We start from the raw sequence: 26,483 nt of genomic DNA, 5'->3' as shown, positions 1-26,483 counted from the left end.
AAAAACAGTCAGAATATTACCCACTGCATGCTCATATATGACTTCAATTCAATGCACAAGAATGCAAACACTGTATACTTAGTAAGTCAAGAAACTTGACTGAAATGATGTAAAAGAGCCCCAAAAATGTGTGTATTTGTATCTTTTTAAAAACAAAACATCTTGTTGAGTATGTGTTGGTATTTGGATTTTTTCTTTTTAGCTGAATCCTTCTGTCACATTAACCTAATTTTACATTATTTTAGCATGTGATGAATAAACATCTACAAAAAGCCTGGTCTAAGTAATTCTGTCTGTTTTAGTGTTTTTTCCTTGTAAACACACACCTCCCACTCATTACAGACTTACTCATGTGGAGTTTTTAGCTAAGCACCAGGGGTTACACATGCATATGGGTTGCTACTGCCCTACATCATTATAAGGAAAGTAAACATTAATCAGGGATATGATAGCTTTGACACCAAAAAGCTTACTGATGACTCATCAACAGCTACATTATCTGAGCTTCTCCGTATTGCTGAAAGGCAAAGTAATGTCGGTGTACAGCGTGCCCCCGCCTATTTGTGGTGATTTTTTTCTATGGAAAGTAAATCCAAGTAATTCATAGAAAATCCGCCAATTTCAGGATTCTTTTTTCAAAGTGCATCAAAAGTATTCAAAAGAAAACAGCTTGAAAAGCTTGAATATGGGAGCAATGCTATTTATTCTATTGGCTCCATGTGCTGCATTCAATTTCCTTGGCACTGATTGGCTGTATCCCCAAGATGGATCTATATTGACAAAAGTATGTGATTAAAAAGATATCAAATATGGCATTATGGAGAAGGTACGCGTCAAACCATTAGTAACCATGGAAACAGTGCCGCGCCGTCATGTAGCCTCGATTGTATGGAAAAAAACAACTAGTCACATCTATCTTTTGTATGTTTTTAAGACTGCTATTTATGACAGTGATAAAAATCATGTGGTGTGAATTCAGGCAAAGTCGGCATTTTGATCAACAAGTCAGGAGGGAGGAGATATGTGTCGGTTGCTAAGCTAGCTGTTTCAAACTTTTGTAAATACCGCCGTCTATGAGCCCCAGCCAGGTGTGTTACGTTCACAGACAAATTAGCTCTATTCGAACAAGTAAAATCCACGAATAAACTGGCAAAAACAACTTTGGAAAAACTTTGCTCCGTTCAATACCGTCGCCCCTCACTTCCGATGGTGCCTCGAATGATGTATGACGTAGTTGCAAAGGGTCAATAAACGCCAACTAAACAAAGCTTTTGGAACACTACTTACTACACTGACAGGTGACTGACGCTGAGGTTCCATGAGTCACATTTTGTACATTAATTCAGAGCTCTAGACCAAGAGGGACCTGCAACACAAGCCATACGAACATCCCCACTCACACAGCTGTGCTGTCAGTGTAATCACTGGGAAGCAGGCAGGTAGTGAGAGGATCAGATTACTTCTTACTTCCTCCTGCCGATTTGCCGTGAATCTTTAACTGTCATATCAGTGATGGTCACGTTTTCTGTTTGCCGAAGGAGAAACCTACGTTTTGGTGTATAATATGTGTAGAAAGAGTGAAATATGAGCGAGTTGGAAGAGTTTGTTTCTCAGAGCTAGTGGGCTAGTGTAGCTTAATTGCTTAGCAACCATAGCAACCCATGTTTTTTTTTTTCTTCTCAAGACTGAGCATAATGCCAGCAAAAACTTGAAGAGGGGTTTTATGAAATCTGTAAAAGATTATTAAAAAAAAAAAGCTGAAATAAACCGAAGTAGCTGAAGTATATGACTTCATTTTAAAGTTTGAATGACCTTTCCAACTGAAAGTAGTTGGCTGTGGAAGAGCGCAAAGTTTTCAGCAGAATTTTTCAGAAATTATGGGATGTTCCGTTCATGTCAATGAGGCCCAAGATGATCACAACAAAGGGCTGAATATTTCATAAACTGTGGAAGATGTCAATACCAAAAGACAGGACTAACGACGTAGCCTTACAGCATTCACACTAATTAGGCAACTGCGGAACCAAAAGGCATGACGACTGGAGGGAAGGAGGGAGGAAAGACGGAGAGCACCCAGCGATGCGTCTCTCTCAAACTGGGTCAGGCTCCCACCGCGCTCCGTGTGATTTTCTGCATCCTGCGCGAGCAGAGACGCATGCATACACTCAGAGCGTACATGTTTGCACTGCTGTAATTAGGCTGTCACGTCATGACGTGATCTAAAAAAAAAATCCGTGTGCGTCTGCCTGCCTCCAGGGCGCGCGGGCCGTCTGAAAGAGCGCGCGCTTGCTGCTGATACGGAGAGAAGTCATTTAAAAGGCTGCATGCACGTGTGTGCAAATCAATACCGTTATAGGATGATGCCATTATTACCACCGACACCCACTGCGGCCCTACCGTCCCTCCTCATGTCAGTGTGGTTGCCACAGCAACCGTGTATGGAGCGGCCTCTTCTTTAATTCTATTCCTCTGCCATGGCTCATGCACTAAGTCGTAATAAAAACATTGTACGTGCCTTACTGTCTGTCTTATAATCATTTTCCTTCAGATACACAAAGGTAACTACATATTGAGTCTGCAAGAGTGATAAATTTGCGTCTAATACGTGAATATTTCTTCTTCTTCGTCTTCTTTTTTGCACTTTGCTGAATTTTAAATTTATACTTTGGATTTTTCTAAATTGAATCAAGCTGTAATTTTCATGTCAGACCATTTAAAAGAGTCCGTATTTGTTCATCTATTTACAGTTGGAAGGTTGAAACGAGGCATAAAGCGGAATGCTAATCATAACACAGTGGTTTGGATTCGTTTTTAAAAAATGACCCAATTTAAGGAAGCTGCTAGAAAACCGTTCTGTAAAAGACTGATTGTGTGACTGATGTGTGAGTCAAACAGCCGGATGACTACAAAGTATGTTTCTCAGAGATGAACATGAGGATGACGTCTCAAATTCTCTGTGAAACGCTCTCAAAAGCACTCTAAAAAATAATTTAAACAACATTCTTCTGGTTTGTTTATCTGAAAAATTTTGTTGGTTGATGTCAGCACAGACAGGATGAGCAAAAATAGATTTAAAATTTTATCAAGCTATTTTCTCTCTTCTTTTTTTCAATATCGACACAAATTCCACACCAGAAATAGACTTTTGTTTTTAGTCTTTATTACTAAAGGACCTTTTGTTTTTCTGAAATCTAAATACAGAAAGCGGTTTATTACCCTCTAACCATAAAGCCAATTTTACGTTGGATATGTCAGGATTTATAAATATCACATAAGCCATGTTTTTGTTTTTTGTAGGGTCATGTTAGTTTTGTGGCTCTTGTCAAGTAAGCATCGTGCTTAAATGACATCAGGATCAACTTTGCTATGTTTCCAAAGTGACCTGGGACAAAAACATAAAAATAAATGTGAATGAATCTAGTCGTGACTTTAATCACAAATTCAACGCTGCACTAAGAGGATGACTAACTATAGTATTAACTTTTAGTTCTTGTTAGGTGAGAACCTGCACAACATTAAGAATCATCTCAGAGACTCTGCTTCTCAAATTCTCATCCGTAAGTGTGTGTGTGTGTGTGTGTGTGTGTGTGCGTGCATGTGGATGCGTGCGTGCGTGCGTGTGTGTTGATGAGGGTCTGAGTGTGTCCATTCTTAGGCCGTATAGTGATTGGTACTCTGGGACACTCAGTCCCATGCTGGAAGATTTGAATGAGAAGCGGTGCTGATTAACTCACACACACTCAGACCCTCTTCCGCACATTTGAGCAGCTCCTACTAATCCAGCCATGTGTGCCTGAGAGATAAGGTGCATCCTGCATGCTCTTTCTACATATTCTCCCTCTCTCTTTCCCTCTCACCTCTCCTCCACTCCCTCCTTTCACCCGTTCTGGGAGAGTAGCACCTAATTCCCCCTAATTCGCTAATCCTGAGCAGGGCCACTGCACATACAGTCAGCATTGACCGAAGCAGCGCGCGCAAAGCAAGACTCAGGTCACGGAGGACTGTTATTTATTTATTTGCTTTGCTATTTTTTTAAGCCAATATCAATAACTGATGCTCCAGAAAGTGTATATAATAAATCTGCCTTTTCATGACAGTGTCTTGTTTTCAAAAAATGTTCTTCGCAAAATTCTATCCACACATTTTGACTGAAATGCATGCAGTAGATTCTACACAAAAAGAGACCAGACAATAGTAACGGTGTAAAAGTGGAAAAACTGGTTACTGTGATCAAAGATTAACCAGTGTGTTGCAGAAACACACAGTAGATGTAACTGAGCAGTACTGAGCAGACCAATCAATGAGCCACTTGGCCAGCTAGCAGCTAATGTAATTAAGGAATATTGCATTACAAAAGCCTCTAGCTTCATCTGTACTTCTAGAAATATTTGTTTTTTGTTGTTCTTGCAGTGCTACAGTGGCCATGGCAGCTTTCCAGTTAGCTCATTGTTTTTAAACCAATGTTCTTCATGAAGTTACTATGTTATCCAATGCTAATCATCTTCTAACATTTTCCATCGATTAGAATTTTCCACAGGCAACTAAAGCAACAAAATGTGGAAAAATTGCAATGATTGGTTAAAGTTGCAAGAAAATTGCGAATGATGACTGAATTTGCATTAATTGCTGCAACTATGAAATCATAACTTTCTGAAGGGACTGATAGGAAATTAATCAACAATAAAAAAAAATTTCTACACTGAAGAAAAAAAAAATCACAAAATCTTACCAAATTTTGGTCTAATTTCTAATCTAATCCAAATATTATATTTAAAATAAGAGAAAGGTAACATGTAACTTTTCAGAAAGATATAGGAGTTTGTTTTAAGTCAATATTTCCTTAACATTAAAATATTAATAAAAAGTACTTGTTCCACTGGCTCCTATTTTTCCAAAAAGCTACTTGTAAGTTATCTTAGTTTTAATTTATGTGTACTAGGATATTTGCCCTAGCAACTAGGCCAAAAACACTTGGTAAGATTTTGTGTTTTGCAGTTACATTAAGCTTACGCAGGTACCATCACAGTAAATTAGTTGATTCTAGAGCCAGAAATACACAAACTGCTTTTTTTAAGAGTAGTAAAAAGCTAGCTCTGGGTTAGCCAGTCTGTAACGGCCCTAACTTACATACCCACAGCCATGCATTCCCACATTCACACTTGGGTCAACAGGCAAAACAACAGAAATGCACAACTCCAGAATTTGCAATTAGGAACCTCCTTTAAGTGACAGTACTCTGCCCAGAGATAACGGACACCCTAAGAGGTCAAATTCTGTACTACACAGTCCAGAAACGTCGCTGTAAACTCATCTCTCACATTAGCAGCAAACAAAGTTAGCTTTCTGAGGGTGTGTAAGACATCTCAACTGAACTCTTATATCAATCAGTCCCTCCAGTTTCTTCAGAATGATTGTGTAAATTTACGCTAAATCAATGAATCCCTGCACATTTTTTGCGCTAATAATTGGGAGTTTATTGTAGATTTTTCTCAAAGATGGCCAAAAACTTTCTTACTTGTACTAAACAGCTGCCTCAGCTTTAACCGATGTCAGATTATAGTCCACGATCTAAACAGCGAGTAATAAAAAGTCACATTAACCATCATAAATAAGTGCAAATATCCCAAATGTTTCCAAATGAGTACCACAAACATGAAATCCTGGAGGGACTGAAAATATGTTCAGTAATATTATTTAATTTGAAGAATTAATGGATATTTGAAAAGGTTTGATCAATATATCCTGGCACAACCAAACCTTTAACAGCATTCATGATCTTGATTTGGCCCAAAACGAAAATGAGTTTGACACCCCTGGGTTAAAACAACCCAGTACGGGGACTGACCAGGGCACAGAGGAGGTCCACAGCTTCCAGTATAAGCTCCTGGTGTCCTATTCTGGTGACGCCGAGCTCTTCCAGCTCCTGGTGGGTGATGTGCAGCAGCTGCTCTCCTCCTATCTGCTCCCGCTCAAAGCTCTTCACGTATTGCTGGAGGCAGTCATCCAAACCTGAGAGGGGGGAACACACAGATTCACATTAGGAGATTCTGGTGGGCATGTGTGGGGTAAGCTGTTGGCAGAAAATAACTAAAACCTTCGGTCTGATGAGTGGTTGAGAGGAGTGTCTGCTCTGGGACAGAGAGGAGACAAATATGATGAGGAAATATCATTTGTGAAAATGCCTTCAGAGATAACTGTCATGTTGGAGTCTGAGCAGTCCAACAAGAGGCGATCTGTATTGAAGTATGGGAGTGGTTGTTGTCCACACTAAACAACATTTAATTAATTGCAGCCACAGATAAACACCAGCCTGAAGGCAGATGTCTTTTCACTGCTTTGCTGGCGTCCAATGACGATCACCGAGAAAAAAAAACAAAAAAAAAAACAGAACGAAACATCTGTTGTGTCCGTATCTGATTATACGTACAGGCAGAATAAGAGTTATCATAGCACTACTGCTTTTTACATCAAAGCGAGCAAGGCAAGATCTATATTTTATTTATGTTTAATGCAAATAAATAAAGATAAGCACATTTTGGATGAAACTGCACCCCTCTAAAATACATGAAATGTTTCACATTTTCTCATCTTTTTTTCACATTTTCTCACCCTGGGGTACTTCACTATGTGAAATATCTGGAGAGAGGGTGTGCGATAAGTTGTGTCATGATATTATAAAAAAAACTGGTTATTAGTTCTTTTTTAGGGAACTATACGGCTGTGACTACATGGTGCAAATCCTGTTTTTGAAATCCATTCTAATTTGTAAAGTCTTTCAGGACACCAGTCACATAGTCTGCATCACTAAGCAACACACAATAACTACATTTAATCCTATTTTCATTTTTATTGATATTTATCGATACTCTTATTGAGCAAACAGCGGAGGAAATAGTAAAAAAGAAAAAATCCCAACGATACAGATACAAGGTTTCCCCCAGAAAGTCTGCAAAGCCTGGTGGTTGGCCGTGTTTTTGAGTTAAAAAATGTTTAAAGTTGACAGGAAACTTGAAAATATCACTAGATAATTATGTGTTATTGGAAGATTAATGCTTGAACACCAACTATAAAGTCTTAAAAATGCAAATATTTTTTAACAAAAAAAAAAAACTTAAATAAATAAGCAATGCTAAGCCTGGTGGGAGCACAAGTAAAGCCTGGTGGCCCACCAGGCTTGTAATACACCGGGGGAAACCCTGCGACAGCTTAGAGTTTCTCAAACTCCCAGCTGTCACAACGTCACAATGATAAATCAAAATTCTTATCATGATATGAAATTTATCACGATAAATGATACAATAAATGCCCAACCCTAATCTAGAGATATACATTTTTGCACATTTGCTTTGCAGAGCAGGTCAAAGATTGTCATATTGGTTTAACATCATCTGTGAACATCAAATTCATAGTGTTGCATATCTTTACTATTTAATCATGTATTAAGTTTTGGAAATTATCTAGGGACTTCTATTGCTAATTAGCTTATGCTGTAAACAATGTATCAAATGGTGACATTTATGTTTGAGGTCTACATTGTCCCCTTATTAAATAAAATGTGTTATTATTGTCATTATTCAAGTCTTCCCACTGGTTTTAGATGTGGACTTTGACTGGGCCAGCAAACCAATGAAGATGTTTTGATTCAAATCATTCAGTTGTGTGTGTATTTAGTCCCTCCTACCCATAAACTCCATCAGTGATGGGTTTTTATGGTCTCTTTCAGCATTGGCGTTCTTCTTCCCATAGAGTCTAACTAATAGTTGTCCTGTCAACAGATTTTCCAACCTGAGTCATTCGTCTTTGCAGCTCCTCCAGAGTCACTGGGACCTCTTGTCAACTTTAACTGTTGCTTTTATGCCATTTTCAGGTTGCTGTTTGTCCACTGATGCTCTCTGACAAATGTCTGACACACACAGTGGACAGCTATATTTACGCTGTGATTCAGTAACAAACAGGATGCCTCTATTTACAGAGTTACTGACTTCTGAAGGCAGTTGTTTGCACTGGATTTTATTTAAAGGTGTAAAATCCCCATTAAAAAATACATTGAAGCTTTTCCTTGAATGGAGAAGTATTCAAGGAAAATACATAGGCCCTTTCTCTAATCTGTAATTTCTTAGAATATTACAGGCCACATTAAAGAAAACGAGTTACAATCTGCAGTGTGGCCCATATGATTTTAAATGAATGTGAAAGTTGTGGGACTTTATGTGTGTAATCCATATTTTCTATACTAATGTGCAGTAGGAGCTTCCTCTGCAGATAGCCGGTTGAGTGTGTGTGTGTGTGTGTGGGACACTATGGATCAGTAAGAGCTTCTGGCTCAGAACCTAACAAAGTCAGCAGAAAGCACATCTCCCCATAGACCTAATGAACAAGCCTTCTCCAAAATGAGCAAAGACAGAGCGTAACACACACAAAGGGACATAAATCCATGCACACTTCGAGCATAGCGGCTACACAAGTAGCTCATCCCTCCACAAACACACACATCAAACACAACCACCCATCCCCAGCCGCCCGTCCCAAAACGATTGCAACTGCTGTTGTTACTGTCGTTAAAGCCCGGGGGAGCCGCAAGGGAAAACACTGATGCCCGAGGGAAGCAAAGCTGACAGGGAGCAGAGTGTGTGCTACCACCTTAATACACCCACCATACACACCCAAGCACGCACGCACGCACGCACGCACGCACAGACACTTGGTACAATTAAAAGAAATATCAAGAGCACAAGGCGTCTCACCAGGGGAACACGAGAGACCAAATGTGAGCCTTCTGTTGAATCAAGAGACATTCAGAAGAAGCAATCTTGCTACAGTAGCAGAGCAATTTTAAATCTAACACATTCGTAAAACGGCTCTGAACTGTAGCGGAACGAGTGAAATGTATTTAACGGAATGCATTCCCAGTGGAAAAAACCCTGTTGCCCCCATTGTTAGCGTCTGCTGCAGACAAAAATGGTACAAGGTTGCCCCACGGAGAGCTGCAGGGATGCCAAGTTTACACGTAAGCCTGCTCTAGTACTGCTGTGAAATCAAGTGGGCGCATGTGTCGGCTGGTTTCCATGCAGCCATATGTAGCACTACAATCAGGTGATGGGGATTTTTCGAAAAATATTTGAACTTGTGTTCCAAACTTCCTAAGTAAAATGTGTTGATTTGGAAGTAAAAATGTAACCCATCTGTATCACCACCTGAAGCAGGTTGTAGTATGTTCCTGGCCCTGGAGAGCATCCTGTCTGAGGCCGTGGTCCCCACATTGGTCTCCTGTGCAAACTGGCTTGAAGGAAGGGATCGAACCAAGATTTGGAAAAACAATTAATTCTGGGATCTGATCAGGATACTTTTGAGAAAGCTAGCTCTCTCTCTCTCTCTAGAGGCTTCAAGAATGTTTCACAGGAAAATTCCATTTTGGTTTGAGAATGCCTTGCGATCTTTAGTATTCTCTTCACAATGGTAAAAGACCATAGTTATCTGAATGGATGGATGTTTGGTATAAATGTTAGTGATTTCCAATGACTATTAAATATAAAGTCTGGTTAGAGTTCTGGGAAATACCATTTTTATATAGAAGCCATCAAGTGAGGTTTCTTGAGACAGAAACTTTTGGATAGATGGTTGTGGAGGGAAAGTAAATACATGTGTCAAGCTGGCTGAATTATTTTCAGCTTTTTAAGCCGGTAATCCATCCATCATCTTCTGCACCAGAAGGAGACTCGTTTAGGCCGCTTGTATCCCTGTAGCATAGATCGACCAGTAAGTTAAGAGCTTTGCCTTTTGGTTTAGCTCTTTCTTCGCCACAACTGACCGGTACAGCACCCACATCACTGAAAACGCCATGCCTATAGATCTCTCATTCATGAACAAGACCCCTAGAAGATCCTTAAACTCCTCCGCTTGGGGCAGAACACCACCCCCCGACCCAAAGAAGGCACTCCACCCTTTTCCGGATCAATCAAGGCCGTGGTTTCAGACTAGGAGATGCTGATTCTTATCTCAGCTGCTTCACACTCAACTGCGAGCCACAACTGTCTGATGAAGCCAGTAGAACTACATCATCTGCAAAAAGCAGAGATCTGATCCTGAGTAAAACTAAGACGGATCCCATCAACACCTTCGCTGGACCTAGAAATTCTGTTCTTACAGGTTATGAACAGAATCTGTGACAAATGGCAACGCTTGGTGGAGTTCAGCTCTCACTGGAAAGAAATTTGATCAGTAATGTCAACTTAAAATAGTCTTCAGCTTAGATGTTCTAATACCTTCTATTGTAATCGACTAAATCTTAAAGCTGATTGTGTGAAAAATCAAGTAGTGATAGAACAAGGAAATTCACTATTCAGAGAAGTGTCATGTTTTGAGTTTGAAAGAGACTCGGGCATATAGGTAATTAATCATAAAAATAAATCAATCAATAATGAAACTTACAAATGCATGGGAGGAGAAACAACATCGGGACAAGCTGGGTCTCAGGGAGAACGAAGGAAAGCCAAAAGAAGAATCCAGCAGTATATGACAGGAAATGAGGAGCTTAAATAGGGGGAGCTTGATTGCTGGATGAGGAACAGGTGGCAGATTGTAACCGAAACATGTACTCAAATGCACAGAGAAGAACAAAACTTCAAATCTAAAGAAATGAACCGATAAGATCGAGGTTGAACTGAAAAAATAAAGAAATAATCAAAATACAAACAGATGAAAACCAAAGCTAGAAGACTGGAGGCATAGTTAGTAGTAGAAGTATTTAGGGGTTACATAAATACATTTATTTGTGCTTCGAGCTGTACCTCCCACCTCAAAAACCGTCGAATGCAGAAGTTTGACTCAGTTTCAGCTTCCCATCAATTTTGCAGTGACTCTGTAAATGTAATAAAGTGAAGTTCCTGTTAAAGAATCATTGGTTTTAGTTTTATAGCTGAAAATCACGGCTTTAAAGGCTAATATGAGTATCTCTCCCTTCCTGTGGAGCTAGAGCTAGAACTGCTGCGGTGGGAGGAGCTACTGCGGAGATATTTCAACTTTTTATAGTTCGAATATCTCTGTGGCATGACTCTAGACTTTTATTCTCCCCAAAACTCCTACAATTAGAGTCAGGAATCACTCTACATCCTCAAAACCATCCATTTTACAATTTTGCCTGATGTGTCAGACCACTGTCTTGTTGGAAGGCTCCAAGGTGCCTACAACCAAACTTTTCTCCTGACTGCAACCTGATTGGGCCGGTTGAAAGCATCAAGCCTACACCAAGGTTTTAAAATGCTACAGCTTCCAAACAAGCAAAACAAAACAAAACAAAAAAAAAATCCAGCAAAGTCTTGATTGATTGGCTTTTCTTCCGCAGTATGGAGCAATGACTGCAGTAGAACTGTCCTGCCCTATCCTGTTGCTACATACTGCTAGCTAGCTAAAAGATTACTTCTTTTTTAAAAAAAAAAAAAAAGATGACTTATACAACTTCCTTTTTTGACTTGTCATGAAAAAGTCAATAATATCTGGGGGGTAATTACAAAAAAACACAGTCATAATTCTAAATAAGATAAGGATCTTTTTAGAACTACAGCTGTTAAGCTAAAGCTAGCATGAATATTTAGCAACCAGACAAAGCAGAAAGCCAAACTAATGAAACAGCTAATAAAAACCTATGATACTTGAGTTAAGGTGTAAGAAGCAGAACAGTATTCTACACAACAGGCATGGTTACTACTGGAAAACTATTAAATTAGTAAGAATTTGCCATAGAATTTTACTCTCTAAATACATGCTATAGATCTATGTTTAATACATAACACCTGAAGAAGTAACTCTCTATTTTCTGCAATAATATTACATTACTATACCATAATGCACTAATAAAATTAAACCCTACTATTTAATTAAAGGTCATTACACAATCAGAATCTCATGCCACCTAATGCCTGGTAACATTGCATCCAATAAAAATGGAAATTCAATGCCAAATAGACACAATCCTATGCAGAGAGTTGGTAATTCGCCATATTAGAAATGTCCATGGCTTAAAAAGAAGTCTGCAAGCAGCTCTTTGAAACTGTTGCAAATAAAAGTGTTATATTTCAAAATTTGCACTTTTTTCCGTCCTGAAATGGTAGAAAGCACGAGCTGCATGTTTATTACAATGGCAGTTGTGTCGTGTGTGGTCAAATAAGTCCACCACCGTTGACAGGCAGGCGAAGGCTGGTGGAGGTTGCAAATCAACGGCCAACCAGCAGTGGTCGACAACGAGGTGGAAGGTTACGAAATAACAAAATGACCGTACATGTCTCCTCTCTCTCAGAGACTGCATTTGAAATAAATAAATAAATACTAGAAGAAGTTACACAAATAACATAAGCATTATGTCACTTAAAGAGACAGAAACAGCTGAGCTAACTTAAAGGGGGCTGCTGTAGCTGCCTGCAGCAACCTGTCAGTCTTCAGAAAGTGTGTTAGTGAACCTCAGAATGCCTTCGTATGATACGATGTAACAACAAAAATTATTCATGACATTACTTTTTGAAAGCATGTGCACTCAGCTTTTAGCGTATGAAATTTCTGTAGAGCAATGTTATTTATTTAAAGAGGTTATGAATAAAAAAACAACAACAACAACAAAAACAAGGGTTAAATGTCACTTCTCGGAAAAGACTCCTGCTGGAGCTCCGTTTGTCTTCTGCAGAGCACGCAAGGATCACGTCTCCTCTTCCATCAACTTATGATGTGTTCTTGTGTCAGATGTCTATACGCTAAAACGACAAAAAGCAAAACAGCCTCATAACTGTGTGTGTGTGTGTGTGTGTGTGTGTGTGTGTGTGTGTGTGTGTGTGTGTGTGTGTGTGACACACAGCTGCCAGCCAATCAGATGAGCCAGAAAGTCTCATCTCCGGAGTTCCTGCGGGACAAACAGCTGATCCGGGTTCATCTGCAGAGTTCAGGCTCCAGATGTAGAGCACTTTGAGGCCAGCGCACACAAAATCATGCTTGGTGTTGGGTTTCTGTACAGTGACAAAAAATATGTTTACTTTAGGGAAATGTGGTGACCGAAGGATGATATATTATCTCATAACTGAAACATTAAAAAAACAGCCACATGGTGCCACCATAACAGATATGATGAAAAAAAAAAAAAAAAAGAAAAAAAAAAAAAAAAAAAAAAAAAAAAAATATATATATATATATATATATATATATATATATATATATATATATATATATATATATATATATATATATATATATTTAGATAGTTCTTTCTGCTGAATTTTGACCATTTTTACTGAACTGCATTTGGCCAGGGCTGTGCTTGTAACAAAGCATCAGTGTACTACTTTATCTGTTTGTAGAGTCAAGCTTTCAGCCACCAATGTGGCATCAGATGGGATGATTCGCTAAATTACATGCGAGTCCAGAGAATATTTTTTTGATGATGGCTTTTGTGTTTCTCACGGATGTGGATGTCATAATAATTTGGGGGTTTTATTGATTCATTTAAGGCATTTTATTTTTCAGAGTAAAATGAAGAGCAAAGAAGAAAATCATGAAATGGGTGCATATGTTTTACAATTTATTCTCTGATCCACACATTGTCAAAATTATACATGGCGGCTGACGTGCACATCTCCGAGAATTGAGGTTTTCCACTGGCTGTTTGTGTTTGATAAGCTTGTGCAGCAACATGGTGCAGTTAGGAACTGTTAAAGTGCAATACAAATAAATTTGACTTTATTTAATGTGAAGTACAGTCAAAAGACACCAATGACAAGAAGTGTATCTGGATTTAGTTGAGACATGGAAACCTAAAAACAATGCGCCAGCTGTCATGTGTGCTGGTTTCATTAGCGGTGCCTGTTCATTGCCCAGACTGGATCTTGAACAGACAATGTTGACCACCACCATGTTCTCCAGCTTCACCTTCAATCAGTCCAGAATTGTGCCAGATGCATATTTATTGCTACAAGGAGTGTTTTGTTTCTCTCCTAATTGGTAAGGAACTTTCCAAGCACGCGTGAGTGTATGTATATATTTGAGTTTGGTTTTATATTGGAGCGTTAGACCCCACTCTTAATGAGAATGGTCGTTAATGCATCATCAAAAGCAAAAAGTTAATATGACATTCATTTCAGAAACATAAAATGTTACCATGTACTTTATAATAATATCATAGTTCACTTGAATTAAAGCAAAACTGACTTACAAGTAAATTTTCAGCAAGATATAAGAACTTGTTTTAAATTGATAATTCCTTAAAATGGATGAAAAAGTGCTAGTTCCACTGACAGATCGTTTCACTTCTGACATGGGAAAAATGTCTCTTTATAGGTAAAATAATCTGCAATGAAACCAGTTGTTTTTTTTTAAAGTTAATTGATAATAATCAGTCAATCAACTTTATTTCTGCAGCACATTTCAAAAATCACTAGAGTATAAGTGCTTTGCATTAAAACTGAAATACGTACAAAACGTATAAAAACAATGCAACAATTGTTCCACAATTTGGGATTAATAATGGAATTATTGACTTAAAATAAGCTACTATATCTTGATGAAAAGCTACCTGTAAGTTAGTTCCATCTTATTTCAAGTGTAGTAACATATTTCCACTGGAAACTAGACCAAAAATACTTGATAAGACTTTGCAGCGGTCATGGTGACGATGATTGAATGTAAAAACCTCTGAATTAGAAGAGTGTGAAAAAGATAAAAAAACCAAAAAAACATTGTTTCTCAAATGTTTTTTAGATGAAATTCTTCTCAAACTGTGAGTTGGGACACATTCTGCTGTATTTTCTTTGAACTGGGAAACCATGTGGCTTCTCATCACAGTCTGATCCTAAAAATAGTTTTAATAAATGTTTTAACAGGTGGACCCAGAAATGTTCCTCTCTGGGTTGCAGCTTTAAAAGGCATGGAAGTTTTAAAATCTAATGTCTGGTTAACTAGAAAAAAGGGAAAAAGTTCAGCTAATTTGATTAAGTTCCAAACATAAGAAGAAAAAACAGTTTTATGTTCACCCCCTCAGACACCAGAGCTATTTTTGTATTATTAACTTGTTTTCTGACATATTTACTCCATGAGAGAAACAGCTCTATAGGATCTCCATCCCTCGATCCTGACCATCTCCGAGTCCCAGCGCTCCAAGCTTAGAGCAAGCATCTCTTGTTGACAGCTTCATCAACATTTAATGCAACTCCCTCTGATTTCTCCTCTCTCTCTCTCTCTCTCTGCCTGTCTCTCATTTTCTGGGTGAAAAATGTCGGCTCCCCAATCAGAAACACAAGAGTTACCAGGCAACCGGAGCGTAAGAGCCCTCCAAGAAGAGGCAAAGAACCAGCATATGACGCCCCTCAAGACCCTGCACTGATGCGAGGCGAGAGATCACGCATGAGGCTGCAGACTGGAGCCTGAATGAGCCTTCAGCACACTGAGTGGAGGCTTGTTGGGCACCGCAGAATAAAATAATAAAGTAAAATAAAGTAAAAAGCTGTGTTAGAGAGAACATGTTTTGTTGTCTGATAGCAAGAAAAAAAAAAAAGAATCGAGTTAGAACGGAATATTGTATCGGGAACAGAAAACGACAAAATACAGTACACCACCTGACCTCATCTGAGCGGAAAAAAAAAGTCACGACTGCCTCTAAAAATGTTCCCCTAATGTGAAAAATTCATCAGCTCATGGCAGCATATTTGTGCGAGCATTCGCTTCCTGCTTGTTTTCAGTGAGACCGAGCGAGAGGACAGCGGTTAAAGAGGGAAGGGAAACGGGGTCGAGTAGAAAAAATGAAATAAAAAGTCAGGGAGTTCAGAGGCAGAGATCGATTCTAACAACAGGAAAAGGCCCGGAAGAACCTGAAGTAGGCACTGTCAAGTATACAAATACCGCGCAGCAATAAAAAGCTTGTGGACTCGAGCAGTTATTCGCCAGCCTTTCCCTAAAAACAGTTTGTTTGTGTGTTTATAGCTAACTTGCTTACAAAGCTGGGAGTGTATTTACTGACACCCCTGGTGAAGAAGGGTAAAAACGCTTATATTAAATTGAATTAGATTAAATTAAGCTGGTGAAAGTACATATAGAGTATACATTAGCACTTTGTGAGAACAGCAAGGTGTCACTGCATGAGTATAGGGTAAAAACACAAGAGCTTATTATCGCATCTACGGCTCAGGATGTTGGACAGTGTGGAAAACTTGTGGTAAGACTCAAATAGATAATTCTGATCAATTTTTTAAAAAGATGAAGTATAAATGAGAAAAAAATCCCTCGGTTATATTTATTTTCAGTGGGATTGTTGGGGTCAAATGATTGTACCACTGGTGATTTTGATGAAAAAGAAAATTATTTACATTAAATGTTGAATTCCTCTAAAGGCTTTTCACCCGTCTTCAGAAGAGCTGCTAATAATTGTGGCTGCCACAATAATGTCTGTATCATTACAGACGTTATCGCTGTTAAAATAACTGAGGCCAGTATGTACAACCTGTAATTGTTTTGTTTTGTCATTACCAGAACCTTATTACAATCTGCTCCACTGATGAACTGAAAGTATTTAATTTCTGGTGTCTGGTTTATTTGCATATAGAGCCGTCTCACTCAAAAAAGGTCATCTCGTGACACTTTCCAAATAAGACAAACAAGCGGAATCAAACTCTAATTAAATGGTCCTATTTCGCCCAATTAAAATCCAGTTTATCCTAATCCAGGCCATTTATAATCCAATTCAATTTACTTCTGTAAGATTACGTTGGTAATTGTAGTGTCGGAAGAAGCTGCCGGATGCAGAAACACAAGTTTGCTTTGTTATGACTTTATTTATGTTAAATAAGAACATTTCACTAAGAGACAGGCAGACGTGGTCGCTGAGGGTTTCATTTGGTTTATTTTGTTGTCAGCTATTTTGAATGTCACTCTAATTTGGCCTTTTACTCCTGCATCATAAAGGAGACATAAGGGACATCTCCTCCTTGGAGCAGTCCTCCACTGCAACTCCCCCTGGCAGTTCCTCCAGACTAGCCAGCAGCAATTAGCAAACACCTGGTGGAACTGTGAATCTGCTGAGCTCATACGAGCTATTCCTCATTGAAATGCTGGTAAAAAGGTTGTTGAGTAACTGAGAGAGAAGCCATGTTGTGATGACTTCCTGAAGGCGGAGTTTCAGGAAGAGAAGGAGCTTCTTAAAGAGACAGATGCCCAATTTCAAGACATTAAATTATGATGCAAAATCAACTGAAGGCAATGTAGTTACTTAACTGTGCTATAAAATGGCACTATGTGCCTGGAAAACACATAATAAATGCATTATTGGCTTAAAACCAGCTCCAACATTTTCGCTGAGAAGTTACCTACAAGTTAGTTCCGTCTTATTTTAAGACATATCTGGCCTACAGAAATTAGACCAAAACACTTGGTAGGATTTTGTGTTTTTGCAGTGTGTGAAGCTCCAGTTCTGGAACAACAGGTGCAACATGAACCCAGAACATAAACATGTAAACCCGCCACACACACACAGGCCCCTCTGTCCAAGCAGCCGGATGGAGAGGGAGCTTTGATGTGATGCCCGCAGCATCTCCCATCCCCTCTCCTCCGTCTCTCTGCGTGTGTGTGTGTGCGTGTGTGTATCATGGCCACCCCTTCTTCATTTCCTTCTCTAGTCTTATTCTCTGCTGTTCTTTCATTTCGCTCGGCACCTCCCGGTCCCCTGAATCAGGGTCCCCCGCTCTCTCCGCCTCGGGCCATAAAAGAGGAGCAAAAACTGATGAGTCTGTGTGTGTGTGTGTTTAAGTGTGTGAACGTGGCCCATTATCCATATGCATATCTGTGTGTATTTGGCCACCTCATCTCAGGACATGTGCCGTGACTCAAACGCAATCAGATCGGGTTTCCATGACTACGGTTGCCCCATTTAAACCGGCTGTGTTGTGTCTCTGTGTGTGTGTGCGTGTGCATGCGTGTATTTCAGCAAACACACGGGTTCTCATTGATGTGCATCCGTAACGCAGTGCTTGCGTCTGTGAAATTTTCTTTGGTGCATATGAAGGGGTGAGGGAGGGGGGAGAAGATCCTCGGTGGGCGTGTTTCTGCCATAATAAGGAATATTGTTCAATGTTTAATGCAGCTGAAACTACAGCAGTAAGAGCTGGGGGGAGTCGGGAGAGGGAGGGTAGGAGTGTGTGTGTGTGTGTGTGTGTTTGAGTTTTCCAGCAGGACACAGAATCAAATATGAATCTGGAGCCACTTTTAAAGAGGGAATCCTTCTTCTCAGGTCAGGGAAAGAATGCTATCAAGAGTTACACCAAGACTCAACGTCCAGTGGCTTTTCTTGGTTTAATGAAGCCCCGGGTAAGCCCCGCCTTTTTCTGCCCCCCCCCCCACGCCCTCCTCCACACCCAATACAGAATTAATCAATCTAATCATTTCAGATGTTGAACTACAGATAACCAAATACAGATGTCAAAGTATCTTCCCCGTCGCTAGCCGCCTCGCTCCTTATTGACAGGACCATCCAATATGCAGCAGAAAAATGTCGTCCAGGGCAACACGCCCCGCAATACTGTGCCGCCCTGGACAGTAAGCCGTATCACTCCTTTCTTGCTCCCTAAAGCAGAAAGCATCATGTTCAGCTCTCTTTAATCCGATGGATTGTACCAATCCTCAAACACAAGACCGCACAAAAGTTTTCACTTTTTTTTTTTTTTTCATTGTGTCACATTGCAGCCCAAAACTCCTGTGTATTTTATTGGTATCTTATGATTTACATGATCAAACACAATTTCGTAATGTAAAGTTTGCAATGTGAAATAAAATGAACCTGTTTTGTAGAACGTGGTCGTCTTCGTAGAACGCCGTTTTTGCTACGATTGCAGCTGTAAGTCTTTCATCTGGAGTTAAAAAGTTTTGTCCATTTTTCTTTTTGAGTTTGCAAAACAGACACGTTGTATAATGAGTGTCTGTACTCATCAATTTACAAGTCTTATCAGATTCCCTGTCAGATTTAAGTCTGGACTTTGGACTAGACTCATATAACTTTTTATAATTAGAAGTGTACTGTTTATGATTTACTTTTAAAAAATTCTTACGATAGTAAGATTTTCGATTTATTGTTGCCTCGACACATGCCAGCTAATGTTGTTTGAAAAGCCCCAAATCTGTTTGTACTGTTAGTTTTTCCATTTTTTTCCACGGTTTTTCACAACAAAACTGATAAATTTGAATATACGGTTAAATCGGTCCCTTAAACAGGAAACAATAAATAGCTATTATCGTCACTTTTATCGTTTTCGCGATAGCACTCCAAGATATTGTGCTGAAACCTTTAGTCTGTGTCGCCCACCTCTGTACTTCTTCTAGCCCATGAAATTCATTCCATAGTCGCTCTGGTTTAACGTTTATGCTGCTTCAGTTATTTCCCTTTTTTTTTTACTTTGTTTATCTCTGATGCCCTCGTCATGATGTCACTGTCACCACGTTTCACCACTAGAACATTGTGTTTTGCATAATGTGGAGAGTTATTGTGGTTTGTTTTCTAGGTGTCATGCTCTGCAGCTCCCCCAGAGTCACCGCAGACCTTTCGAATGTTTCTCTACTTAACGCCACCCCTCACTGAAATGTTTGCTTGGGTGGATAAACTAGTTTGTCTTGGTATTTTTGCAGTATGTGTAATGTACTCTTTTTGATGTCAGACAATGATGGCTCAGGATTTTGTTGTATAATCCAGCCTGTTCTAAAGTTCTCCAAATCGCTTGGTGTGCTGTATCCAAAAAATATTTATCAACAGACCGCTGACTACAGAAAAAAAAATAAATCTTTTTTGGACGAGCTGAGAAGTGTGCACGTGCTCTCAGTTCTTCACAGGCCCCTCTCCTCTCTGCAGACTGAAGTGTGACATGTCGCTATTATTTTTAGACCGCTCCGATACATCGACAGGCGCAGACAGGAAGAGAGATTACTGCAGGAAAAGTGACCGGCCTTATTCATTTTCCTGTCAACGTGGTCGAGCGTCAGCAGGCCTCCGATACCCGGCGCCTCGGCGCGTTTATCTATCTGCGCCGCTGCCCGGCCCAAGATCCGCACGCAACACCACGCATCGACCGCGCCATCGATTGCACACACAACTCAGAGGATGCATCCTCCCCGACTCACCCCAATCGCACACACACGATCATATAGGAAACTCCTCTGGTGTGGGTGTTCAGATCATAACAAATGCTGATGAGTCATCTTTCTGTGAGCCCTCACCGGCATTTTGCTGCTGGAGCAGCAGTCCTCCTCTTTCCAGCAGCGGGGGATAGATGTATAGCTCAGCCTGATTTGTCTGCATGCCATCCAGCAGTGTCAGGATTTCTCTGGAAGACTACAGATGATCACATCTCTCTGTCTAACATGCTTTTTATATGACAAGAGATTGGCTGTCAAAGTAAAAGAGCTTCTGTCTGCAGAGAGCCACAACTTCTGTTTCTTTTTTTTTTGTTTTTGGGTTGTGCTGGTGAGGGATGCAGCATGTAGAAGTTTCTGATCACTGTCCAAAAAGCCTGATGATGCGTTTGTCTGTTTTGTCTCGGTTCAGGCCGATGAACTCATAACTGCAGCCAAACTTACAATTGATGGCAAAAATAGCTGTTAGGTTTGGCACATTTTACATGACGCCTTGCGAAAAAGGCCAGATGTGGGCAGAGCGGCCAAAAATTGTACTCGAGTAAGAGTGGCACCACTTCAACATATTTTTACTCAAGTAGCCGTCCAATAAATTACTCAAGAAAGAGTAAAAGAGCATTTGGTAACAAAAAGTCTATAAAAGTCTTGAGTGACTGATCAAAACATCAATCAATATTTAAAAGTTAAATCATCAGATGGACCAAAATATAAAGTCATGTGGAAATGTTGGTACCTTAAAGATAAAAATTAAAATAATGCAAATAACATCATTGCAAAAAATAATAAAAACAGACAACTGGGACTATTTTTTTTTTTCAAAATGAATTTGTTATAATATAAAACAGATGAAACGTCAACAAAAACTGCAGGTGTGTGTCTGAGTCTGGTGAATTTTTGGGTAAAACGAGTTTGTTCCTCATTCAGTGAAGTTATTCACAGCGGGTAGAGAATCCAGAAATGTTTCCCAAGTAAGAGTAGGGATACTTCATAATAAAGTTACTCTAGTAAAAGTAAAAAGTACAATGTAGTAAAAATACTCCTAAAGGTACATTTTTTCCCCCCTGAAAATTTACTTCAGTAAATGTAACTAGTTGCTACTCAACTCTGGTTTGAACCCTAATTAATTTTTCTACTTTTTCTCACTAAAGTCATTAATTTCAGTGTATTGCTGATGGGATTTTTATGTGATAGACCAACATAGTGGTATATAATTGTTGGGCTGCAGCTCACAATTGTTATAGCAATCGATTGTCCTGTCGGTTATTCTGATGATTGATGGATTAACAAAAACAGTAACTTAGTACGAGTAATGAAAGAAAAAAATTATATATTCTTTGGATTCTTCAGATGAACATATTGACAGACATGACTTTTTTATTCTAAAATGCAAAATGTATAGATTTTTTTGTACATTTTTTTTTTATTTAATTACTGCTTTAAAAGTGTTGGCATAGAGTTTGTGTATACTCCAATTATCGATTAATTGATTACTAAACAGTTGACGATTCCTTCACTAACCAATTAATCACGATTAGTCCGATTAATTGTTTCACCCCCATGTAATTGTGAAGTAGAAAAATGTTTAGAATAAATGAGAAAAGAAAACAGATCATCACCCTGAGCCATAACTTTGCAGAACAACAGTCTGGTGCAGTTACAGCTGGCTGTGTTTTAGGGTATGATCTACAGTTTTCTGTAATTTATTCATTTATTTATTTTTAAATCGAGTCTTGCTACAGATTCTCGGTTGATTTTAGGTGTGGACTATTATTGGAAGATTTTAACCCACCAACATGTTTGGATCTAAACCCTTGAGTTTTGGCTCTGGTTGTGTGTTTAGGATGCTGGGATCTTGTATTGCACTTTATCTAGTCCAGAGGACTCCACAGCTCTGAACACTACATGTGGGTGAGCCGTCCTGCCCAGAGACGCAACAACTACGGACAAACTCCTTCCTTTCGCCTCAGGAGGCTGACGACATGACTCTGGTGGAAGGAAAACCTCTCCTCCGACAACAAGCCATCTGCAGCCTCCAACAGGTCTCCTTGCCCTGTATTTAGCTCCAGTCGTCTTCTAATTAACTCTGACCAGCTTCCCTGTCCCACGGAACGCCGCGGTCACCGCGGTGGAGGACATGGTGCGGTTTTAGCTCAGCACGCTGAGTTTTGCCGTCATCTGCAACGTTTGATCAGCCCAGTTATAAATCTGGCGTCTTGTGACTTGCGACTTATGGTTGTCGTTTTTAACACGTTTTAACCATCTGAGCTGTGGATCTCTGCAGCTCCTCCAAAGTTACCGTGAGCATATCAGCTGCTTCTCTGATTCACTAGTTCTTTCTCTGTACTCTCAGTTTAGTTGAAGGTTCATGTCCTGGTATGTTTATAGAGTTTTCATTTTCAAACCATCTGATGATGGTTTGAACAGAGGACCATAGGACTATATAACAGGACTATAAAATACATAAAGGTCAGGATATTGTTTATAACCTTTGCACAAGTTTCTCCTTGGCCTGTCCGCTGTTCCTTGCTCTTAAAGATGCTGGTTGTTGTCTAATGCTCTCTCTAAAAAATAAATAAATAAATAAATAAAAACCCCTCTGAGGAATTCACAGAACAGCTGGATTCATACTGAGCTTAAATTACAACATGTGGACGCTATACTAATAAGGCGACTTCTGCAGGCAATTGGTTGTGCTGGGTTTAAGTTAGCTGAATCACAATAAAAATGGATAGCCCAGTAATTAGCTTTTTATTTTTTTAAAAATTGAAATGTAGCTTTTTTTCTACTCAATTAGAAAGGAAATAGATAAAGTTTCCTCCAACGTTTTAGCTATAATGTGAGAAAACGTGAAAAAGCTTAAGAGTTGACAGCAGTTTTTGCAAGCTATTGTGACTTTTGTTGTGTTCTTTGCAAGTTCGGTGAATAATTTGAAAAGCAATGACGATTATTTGAGAGTTCTTACTCTGTTTTCTTCTACGGCTCAGTGGTTTGAGATCTATGGTTACGGCATGCAAACCGAGACTTATTACTGCGTAGCAAATGTTAGCTAACATGAGTCCTTTCTATATAACGTATCAACCGAACTCCAATAAATGAATAATTTTAATGAAAAGGCCTAACATAAATGTTTAGCTCTCCTATGTCAAATAAGACGAAAAAAAAAGGTTACAGACTTCAAACGAAGGTCTCCGTGTCACCTCTCTCCAAAACGCAGCGAGGCTACTTGGACCAACATGGCGGCAATGAGGCGATCCCAGCAGAGAGGCCAAAGCTAAAGCCGTGTAAGCGCACAGATTAATACAGATTAATACTTCCCGTTTATACGAGTGCCAAAGAAACAAGATCTGAACGGAAGTATGCCAATCATACAGTTCGTGAAGGAGGTGGGACAGCTCCGGGAAATGTTGGAGAATCTGAAATCAAAACATGCTTCTTTTAAAATAAATAAATTTAAAAAAATAATGAAATACTAGATAAATACTGTTATCATGATAAATCTGTGACCAAATATGAGTTGCAAATTATAAACTAGCATAAAACACATTTGCTGTAATTTGTAAAGTAAGCCTCTCTCTCTCTCTCTCTCTCTCTCTCTCTTTCTCTCTCTTCTTTTTTTATTAAATAAAAAGTAACATTTCTGCATACAAGATTTCACATACCAGGAAGCTAAGTCTGAATGACTCAAAGCTCAACTTCACACTGTTGAAAGGCAGCGAAGTGTGATTAGAACCGGGTTTGGGTCATGTCCGAAAATAAGAACCGTTAGTTATGTTTTGTCCTCTCGCGCCCTGTCCTGTTTTTCACAGTATGAATTTACACACTCGAGAGAAAACGGCTCTCGCCGAATATAACACGTTCTATCACGTTCAATTTCTTTGCCTGAGCAGCATGCAGGAAGTCGAGCTTTCCGAACAAACACTCCGCGCGGAACACAGTGCATAAATTAATAAAGTAATGAATTAATGAATTATTCTCCATACCCAGTTTGCCCCAATTTTACTCCTTGTGTGCGTCACAGAAGCATAATACTACTGCAACAGATTGTACTGCATAGTAGTGAAGAGGAAGGAAAATTATAGGTGCTATGGCAGTGACGATAAAACGATATCTATAAATTATCGTGAAACTGAAAATGTCAATCATGTCTGACAAGTTAGGCTTTAAAATTTAGTAACAGAATTGTATTTAGGCATTTTTATAATATGGCGGAGAGATTGCAAACAGGAGAGTGAACTTTATTTGGATAATTTCCTGGTTGTATTTAAACCTATTTGCCTTTTTAGACCGTCCTGCAAACGAGTTTAGAACACCAACATATGTTTCAAGTTTGAAACAGAAGTCGATTTAGAAACTTAAGACTTTTGATTTGAAATTGTATCGCAATAATTATCAAAACTTCAGAGAAGTTGCATGACGATCATTTTTGCTCAGGTCGCAGCAGTTTCGGTGCATGGCTTTCCAAATGTTTTAAAAATAAAAATATGAAAAACTGTGTGAATTTGTATTTGACCCCCCAGCATGATGCTGCCAAAAATATGTCTCTAGCACTGAATTTAACTTAGCTGTATCACAATAAATAAATAAATAATAAATAAATGAATGAAGGAAGGAAGGAATAAATATATCCCAAAAGAAACACATGACGTATATGTGATTTGTAAGTGGAACAATGTGAACAAAAATCCCCCAGAACCCCCCATCGGCTGCTTCACCTTCATGAGAAAGACGCACAGTGGAAACATGCAGAAAGTAGCTCACTCTGTGGCTTAAGCATGAATTGAATGAATTGTTTCAACTCTGAGTCATCAATCAACCAGTGATTAAGTCATGCTCTAAAGTAAAAGCGTTGCGCCCACCCAACACCACCACCAGCTTTCTTTCTTTACGTCGTCTGTCAGCAGCAGGCCTAACACAGCTTTCTTTCACAGCTCTGTGGAATGACCAACGTGTCTGAAAAGATCGCACACGCGCACACGCACACACACATACACTCGTATGCGCTTCTATTCGATTACTCGTTCGCACCGATGTATGCGATGCGCGCTGCAAAGAAAGCCAGTGTGCACTGCGCTGTCCGTGGTGCTGAAACTGGCTGCGCGGTGCCAGTGGAGATGGAGCACGGTGCGTGAGGAGAACTACATTAACTGTGTGTGTGTGTGTGTGTGTGTGTGTGTGTGTGTGTGTGTGTGTGTGCGAGTGAATGCGTGAGTGAGTGTGCGCGCGCCACACTCCTGCACATAGCATTCACGGCGCGTGGAGATATGCGCTGGAGGGCATGTGCCAGCGAGTGAAGATGACACATCTCCTCATTCATTGATGAACGCCGCCGCTGTATGGTGATGATGATGATGGTGATGATGATGATGATGATCGCAGCAACAGCAGCAGCTCGTGAGGTTCACTGTGAAACAGGAGCCTCCGCTACGACTGCTCACACCTCTTCATCCGCCGTTTTGTGGCTTTTTTAAATCATCGGTCACTTCAGTCCTGCAGCAGCTTTGAGCGCGAGGGGAACACTCATGCCCAGAATGTGGCCTCCTCACCAACCTACACCAACCTACACCAACCTACACCAGCAGCAGCCGCGTCATCATCATTCTATAACCACAAGCATCGTGGTGCGGCGCAGAGCGTGGCCACCCCTGTTACCTTTCATCCAGTCCAGCACTTGTTTTGGTGTCCATTTACTGATAGGCTCCATAACCAAAGCCATGGTGTCACAGTCTCTCCGAGGTGAGCGGCGCGGGACTGAATGCGGGCGTCATGCAACGACTTGTCGGTCACATCTGGAACGGCTGGATCAGAGGATGGAGGACGAGGAGAAGGAGGAGGAGGAGGAAGGGGGTTAAAAAAAAAACAAAAAAAGAGAAAAGCCCCTAGCGCGGGTTTATTATCTCCATCGGAGCTCGGCCGCCTGCAGAAACGGTGAACGGGATGCGTTGGTGCAATCTGCACGCGCGCACAAACACGCACGCACACGCTATCTCCCTTCTCTCTCACACACACACTCCCACCCGCCTCTATGGCTCTCTCTTTCTCTCTCTCTCTTTCTCTCTCTTTCTCTCTCTCTCTCGTGCCTTCCCGCCAGCAGCCCCGCGCGCTCTGTGAGAAGTGAATTCTGAGGGGCTGCGCGAGGAGATGGAGCGACCCCTCCCCGCCCCTCTACTCATCCCGCCCGCCTCGCTGCAGCATCACGAGGGGCACCACGCATAATACGGAATGGTGCAACGCACACCATACAGGGAGGATCTCTCTACCCCCCTCTAACCCCTCCTCTCTCTCTCTCATATACAGAAACACACACACACACACACACACGCACACACACGCACACACACACACAC

At 40.1% G+C, this 26,483-nt stretch overlaps 1 protein-coding gene across 5 annotated transcripts in view; it reads right to left on the bottom strand.

Annotated features, from left to right (window-relative positions):
• LOC106936746 (connector enhancer of kinase suppressor of ras 2) overlaps positions 1-26,328 on the bottom strand; it is an 88,179-nt gene extending 61,851 nt beyond the window's left edge. For 2 of the 5 annotated variants that reach the window (XM_015017929.1, XM_015017933.1), the window contains exons 1-2: positions 25,789-25,852; positions 5,846-6,009 (exon numbers count right to left, since the gene is read on the bottom strand). In XM_015017929.1, coding sequence (XP_014873415.1) covers positions 5,846-6,009; positions 25,789-25,852 — 228 coding nt within the window. Of the gene's footprint in view, positions 1-1,287; positions 1,392-5,845; positions 6,010-10,428; positions 10,514-25,788 lie in introns of those variants that run through there. The other 3 variants (XM_015017931.1, XM_015017930.1, XM_015017934.1) reach the window with 3 other exon arrangements.
• Positions 26,329-26,483: the final 155 nt, after the last annotated feature.

This window comes from Poecilia latipinna, unplaced genomic scaffold (genome assembly GCF_001443285.1).
Source record: "Poecilia latipinna isolate Pla-1442-1.1 unplaced genomic scaffold, P_latipinna-1.0 Scaffold2209, whole genome shotgun sequence".
Lineage (NCBI taxonomy): Eukaryota > Metazoa > Chordata > Actinopteri > Cyprinodontiformes > Poeciliidae > Poecilia > Poecilia latipinna.
The sequence above is the reverse complement of the archived record's forward strand: the minus strand, read 5'-3'. Positions and strand labels throughout refer to the sequence as shown.